Source organism: Mirounga leonina, unplaced genomic scaffold (assembly GCF_011800145.1).
Source record: "Mirounga leonina isolate KUSES-001 unplaced genomic scaffold, KU_Mleo_1.0 Mir_93, whole genome shotgun sequence".
Classification (NCBI taxonomy): Eukaryota; Metazoa; Chordata; class Mammalia; order Carnivora; family Phocidae; genus Mirounga; species Mirounga leonina.
This window is the reverse complement of record NW_023270854.1, coordinates 3,731,552-3,737,815: the sequence shown is the minus strand read 5'-3', so window position 1 is coordinate 3,737,815 and position 6,264 is coordinate 3,731,552. Positions and strand designations below refer to the sequence as shown.

Genomic DNA, 6,264 nt, shown 5'->3' with positions numbered 1-6,264 from the left:
GGGCTGCGGGAAGGGCTGCGGGAAGGGCTGCGGGAAGGGCTGCGGGAGGCCCGGGAGCCCGCGCCTTGCGCTCCTCCAGAAACAAGTTCCAGAGCAGCGGACACAGTGGGAAGGGGGCCCGGGTCGGGAGCAGGGGGCAGGAAGGGCGAGCGAGGGAGAAAAAGAAAGGAAAGACGCGCTTGGTAGGGTGCGTGCATTTCCAGACTCTCCTTGCACCCTCTTTAATTTAAGATACATGCTCTGAGTAAGTGCAGGGTTCTAGCCACCCGCCTGGATAATCCACTCGGAAGCCTAAAATCGAGGAGCCCCAGGAGAAAGAATGGGACCGGCGCGGGCTCTCCCCAAATACAGACCCTTCCAGAGGCGTCGGTTTACTTATATAAAAAAGTGCTGAAGCCCTTCGTCATGTTTATTATGGAACAGGCAGTCGTGCAGAGGGAGGGAAACGCTTGCTTTGAACAAAAACAAAACGTGAAGTCCAGAGTCTTCAATATTGGGAGACAGACAAAGTCGGCCAGGTCAGATTTTCTTAAAAAGAGAGAAAGAAGGGAGGGAGGAAAGAGAAGAAATAGGAGAGAAGAAAAGAAGAGAAAAGATTAAAGAAAAGAAAGAAAAATAAATAAAAGAACACCTCGGCCTGGAGAGTCAGCAGAAATGCTGTTACCCTCCCGTGAGCAACAAACCGTTTATCAAAAACGCCTTCCCCATCCCCCACCCGCTCTTTGCCATTCCTACAAACTCTTTGCTCCATTATCTTACACTTGAGCAGAAAATCGTTAGAAAGATTTGGGAACGAAATAATATGTCACTATCCTTCGGAAAAAAAGCTAAAAATAGCACGCAAGCTGGCTTAACTGGAGGGTGTCTTTCTTCCTTCTCTTCCTGAGGGCTGGGCATTGGGAGGGGATGTGAAGTTGTCCTCGGACCTATGAAAAGTGAGACGTGGGTAAAGGAACATCAATTACACGTTCTGCGGGGATTTTAAGCGCCCCTCTCACACTTTTCCTAAATGGGATAAACTTGATTATCCTAAATCCACGTCGGGCTTAAAGCACTTCCCTCTCTGTGAATGAAGAATTTGTATTTTCTGTTGAGATGGGATGAGATGTGCAAATATCCAACTGAAAGGAAAAGTCAGGCAGTGCACAGTTAAAATCCCCAAACACCTTTCCGAACAAGTGAATGTATGCTTATGCCATTCATTCCAGAGCAGATTTTTATTACGATAAAAATGAAAAGCGCCTGCATAAAATTTTTATGCAATTAACACTGTTCTGGAGGAGATTTGGTCTAGGCTTAAAATGAACTAACCTGCAGTAAACAGACCTGCAGTTTGCTCTTAAAAAAAAAAAAAAGCCTCTTCCCCTGACACTATTTGCCAAATATAAAGGATCGCCTTACAATTTGGGGATAGGAGCAGATTTTCTACAGAGTAGGGAAAGGGGATGCAAAGATTTCATTTCCTCTCAATGTGCAGAAAACTGGTTCCATTCTCTTTCTGATGCGGGCTTCAATGTAGAAGTTAGAGGTCAAGTCGTACACATAAGCATACTGTTTGTGTTAAAGGGACTCTTGGCATATGTGGAGGGAAAAGACAGGCATGGATCCCAAAGCAATCCAAACCGATGAGCTCCAAACATAGGAGAGCTGGCGCTCCAGAATCCTGACCACCCAATTCAGGGACCCTCCCTGGTGACCCGGCGCAGGGGGCGCCTGGGCACTGGCAGGGAAGAAGGCGAGGGGTGATGGTGAGCAAGCGGGGGAGAGGAGCCAGAGGAAGGGAGGACAACCTGAGGACTTGATGCACTTCACAGGTAGAGATGCCGGCTGGCCCGGGGAGCGGGAGGGAGCAGCCTCCACGGAGAGCTGGCGGGTGGCCCCACTAAACCGCAGCTGGTTGTGCTCTAACTTCACACCTTCTTCTGCCTGCTCTGCTCAGTCACCCCCTCCCCACTTCACACCCGGTATCTAAAGGGGATTTTATTCAAGCAGTGGTGTTTTTACATCAGTGCTCACAGTCAGTAGTGTATTTGGTCACCAACATTACAAGAAAAGAAAACAGCCCGTGTAAAACTTTTTGCTTGTTAAAGTCTGAGCTTTTCAGCCTGCTTCTCATCTCAACTTCTAGCAAATCACTCGTGTGACTTGTATGTTCTGCGTGTTCCTTCTTTTTAACTTGGTAGGATGCAAGTCCTTATCTCAACAGCTTTAGCGCTTTATCCCATAATGAAGAAATCCTCTGCAGCCCTGTTTCCACCCACGAAAACTTTTAGGACACACACATCCACCTTTAAGGCACTCTCTGCACCCCGCCCGGAGCCAGCTTCCACTCAGCCCCACTCTTGGCTCCCTCAAATTTATGTTTCCAGCAGGTTTCCAAAAGTTTTATATCATGACCAGAATTACTCAATTTTGCAGTCTTTGGAAGGCTGATACGAATCTCTAAAATAAACGGATTAAACGCTGCATCAAGCCACTTGGGTAGGGTACACTTTGCCTTTCACGCCTTGCAGGGGACTTACAGTACTTTCCAAGAAACAATTTACAATATAGTTACACTCAGAACTCACGCCTTCCTTCAATCGGAGGAGACATGCAACACTGTAACCCCTCGGATGCCCCTGAGCAGGCGGGCGAGTCCTGCTCGAACATAGGGGATCGAGGAATGGGGAACGCCCAGCCTGCAAGTCAGGCAGCTAGGGGACCCAGCGAACAGAGACCAGAGGGCATGGCTCCCACAGAATGAGGTCCCTTTCCTTCCCGCGCTGCACCAGTTACTGAAGATTAGTGAGCTGTAAGCACATTAAGGAAGGGAGTGTGGAGGTGGAGGAGACGGTCATAAGGTAGGGCGACCCACCCGAGTGCCACCCAAAGGTCTGCAAAACGCGCAGGGAAATGCGGCCGTGCCACCACCCCGGCCCTGACCCAGCCGCCCCGGACGCGCCACGCGCCTGTCGGTAGGCTCTGGGGCACAGACAACAGCCATACAGCACTGACAACACGCAGACGACACCGGCGAGGTGCACACCAACACACCCAACGACAGGCTCCGCCATTGCGAGGCGGCTGCCAACCTGGAGCGCACAGGAAAAGCCAGCCGGGACCTCGGCCTCTTTCCTCCAAAGCACGTTACCCAAACGTCGCAGTTCGTGTCCAGCCCGTTCCTGGTTCACACTAAAGATTATGGGAACGCAGGAGTCGTGGGTGCGCGCGGGTGGGCCGGGCGGGGAGCCTCCCCTTCTGGGTCCCGTCGGTTTTATTTCGGGAGCGGGAGGGGGTGGGGGGAGGGCTGGGGGAGGGGAGGGGAATCCCAAATTAAAATAACCCTCAGTTACGAGGACGTTCGGTGGCATCGGATATTCACACCAGCAACCGTCGCAGTACATTCGCCTTCGCCAGATGGCGGCGGGTTCAACTTGCCGGGGCCTCGCAAAGTCAGGCTGTGCGCCCGAGCGCTCGCCGGAGTGCGGGGACGCAGGGGGCCCGGGACAGCCGGGAAGCGGCGCAGCGCGGGCCGGGGCCCGGTCAGGGCCGGGGGGGGGGGGGCGCGCCGGACTCACCGGTTCCGGACGAGGAGGTCTCCGTCCCCGGGGAGTGGCACCGGGCAGTCCCGGCGCAGGGTGACGGCCTCGCGGAAGCTGGGGCTCAGCTGGGTCGCCACCAGCTTCTGCATGGCGCGGGGGATGTCGGAGCCCTGGAAGTCCAGGAAGTGGCGGGCGTACGACATGTCCACGATGGCTCGGGCCCCGGCGGGCGCCAGGCGCAGCATGGCCCGCGCCTCTGCCCGCTTTCTGCGCCGCCGCGGGCTGGGGTCGAGCCCAGCCCGGGCCGCTCGGCTCGGCTCGGCTGCCAGCGGGCGGGCGCATCAGGCGGGTCCGCCCCTCCTCCGGCCGCGTGCTCCCCTCAACTCCCCCCCTTCCCCGCAGGGACTGGCTCCGCTCCCCCCTCCCCCCGCCGCGCGCCGCCCGGCAGTCCGCGCAGCCCCCGCGGTTCCCGGACGCGCCACCCCCGGGTCCCGGCCTGGGGATCGCTGCCACCCCGGCCGCTGCTCCTTTAATCTTTTTGTTTTGGTTTGAATCCGCTCGGCGCAGACTGGCCGAGGATCCTCTCCGCCCTCCCCCTTCCTCCCGGCGTCCGGGAGGCACCGGATATCCCCACCCTCCCCTCGCTCTAAAGGCCGGATTTGACTCTTCTAAAAGGGTGAGGGGGCGGCGAGGGGAGCCGCGCGTCCCGCGAGCGCCGCGGCCCCGAGCCGGCGGCAGCCCGGGCGTCCTCGGAGCGGCGCGGCGCCGGGCGCCCGGCGGCCGGCACAGGCGCCTCCCCTTCCCGTGCGAAGCGTTCACTTCCTTGCAAGGTGGTACGAATCAACCCCGAGCGCGGCCGGGGCGGCGGGGCACGGCCGGGGGCCCCGAGCCGCGCGGGGAGCCCCCGCCGCCAGTGCACGCGCACAAGCACCGAACGCGGGGCGGGGGCGCCCAGAGCCCCGTGCGCCCCGGACTCCCGGCCCCCATTCCCGAACGCCTGGCCCGCGCCTTCCGCCCTCAGCTTGTCCGTCCCAAGCAAGTTGCACGAACCAAGCCATTTTACGTGTTTTGGCCTAGATATCGTGTGTTTCCATGAATGTTTTAAGTAGCCTCTACAAGACTGTTACAGGGTTCCCACTGGGAAAGAACACATATATCGGAGAATAGAGGGCCAGATTCTCAGAGCACATGAGCATTTAAACTTCTAGGTGGGGATGCCGAAGGACTTAATTGAACTGGAGACATTGCAATTATGTGTGAAGCCCTCATTTTATCAACCCAGCTAGAAAGATCTGCCTGCCGTTCCTTCATGTCAGTTTTCTCCCTAATTGTCTATATTGACCAAGTAATCAATTCACTTTTCATAGAAGGGCCAGATTAAATATTTTCCACATCTTTGTATGGTGAGCTGAGCCCATTTTAAAATGTTTATTGAAGGTATCCATTTTAATTTTAAAAAACCGTCTTGTTTTACACTTACCTAGGATTGCCAAAATTAAAAAAGCCACACAGTGCCCCTCCCCAATCAAACCTAACCCCCAAACCAAGACTGCAAAAGTGACCCAGGTATTTTTATCTCAAATGTCGGATGTTCTCATCCAAGGCTAGTTTGTGTTCCACGTGGGTGCGTGTGTATGAATGTTCAAGGGGGTGGGGGGTGACTTAGAGGTTTAAAGATCTGCAGAAACTAGTGTCTACTTAACTTGGCTTTTAACACATGGGTTTTACCCGGTATCAGCCCCTGGATTATAGTAACAAACCCCTCAATGTCTTGCTCCAATGTGCAATCGTTTATGTTATGCTGTATTAAGATTTCTTTTTTGTGTCATATTGTTTAGCTTCGGAAAGAAAAAAAAAAGAAAACAAAGCAATTAAAAAGATTGACAGGTATGGTTTGTGAGAGACCTATTTGTAATTGTCAGGGTGACGTTGGCGAGAGGAGGAGGAGTAAAAGCCGAAGCAGGAAAAGCAGCTCGATGTGTCTGTCTATCAGTTGAGACTGTCTGAAAGCTCTGCGATCCGAATGTGTGTTATATTTCACTGAAAAGAGAAGGGAGCGAGAGTGCATCTCCCTCTCTCCCAGGAGTTTGGGGGGGGACGGTCCACGCTCCTCTCGCCCACCCAGTGAATGTCCGCTCTTCGCCCCTCTGCACACACTCTCCGGGTTGTTGTTGTTGGCTTTTTTTTGGGGGGGGGGGTGCTTTTTGTGTATTTTTCAAAATTTTTCCTGTCGCAAGATCAAGACCGGCCAAAAATCCATGATCAAAATGTGTTTGCATTAGATTTCGCAGAGGAAGAAACGGCGACCCTGGCGGCGAAGCCCCGCGGAGAGCGCGGGGCAGCAAGTGGCGCTCCGGCGGGGTGACACTGTTTGATGTGTGACTGTTTGGAAGGTGGAGCAGCGCCTGACATCTCCCCCCGGCGCATGTATGTACGGGGGCTTCACTCCTCTGTCTTGTTTGCTTTCTTCCTCTTAGACTAAGTGCGGGAGGAAAAGGACAGCCCGGATCGGCCTCGCTGGCGCACAATGAGAAAGCTGCGACCCGCGTGCTAAAGCCACCCGCCCGACCCCCGAGCAGCGAGGAGGCAGGGGGAGAGAAAGTTGTGCCCGGAGACTCTCGGCTCGCGGAGGAAGGCGCAGGGGAGCGCCCGCCACAGCAGCGCGGCGGCGGAGGCGGCAGCATGGAGCGCGGGCCGCGGGCCGGCCCTCCGAGCGCCCGCCGCTGCGCCCGCGGCCCGC

The 6,264-nt window shown here is 55.4% G+C and overlaps 1 protein-coding gene across 2 annotated transcripts in view; it reads right to left on the bottom strand.

Annotated features, from left to right (window-relative positions):
- The window catches only part of ZADH2 (zinc binding alcohol dehydrogenase domain containing 2), a 12,974-nt gene extending 9,063 nt beyond the window's left edge, over positions 1-3,911 (bottom strand). Inside the window, exon 1 of one of the 2 annotated variants that reach the window (XM_034996350.1) lies at positions 3,561-3,911. In XM_034996350.1, coding sequence (XP_034852241.1) covers positions 3,561-3,769 — 209 coding nt within the window. In that variant the 5' untranslated portion in view covers positions 3,770-3,911. Of the gene's footprint in view, positions 1-3,074; positions 3,177-3,560 lie in introns of those variants that run through there. The other variant, XM_034996351.1, reaches the window with a different exon arrangement.
- Positions 3,912-6,264: the final 2,353 nt, after the last annotated feature.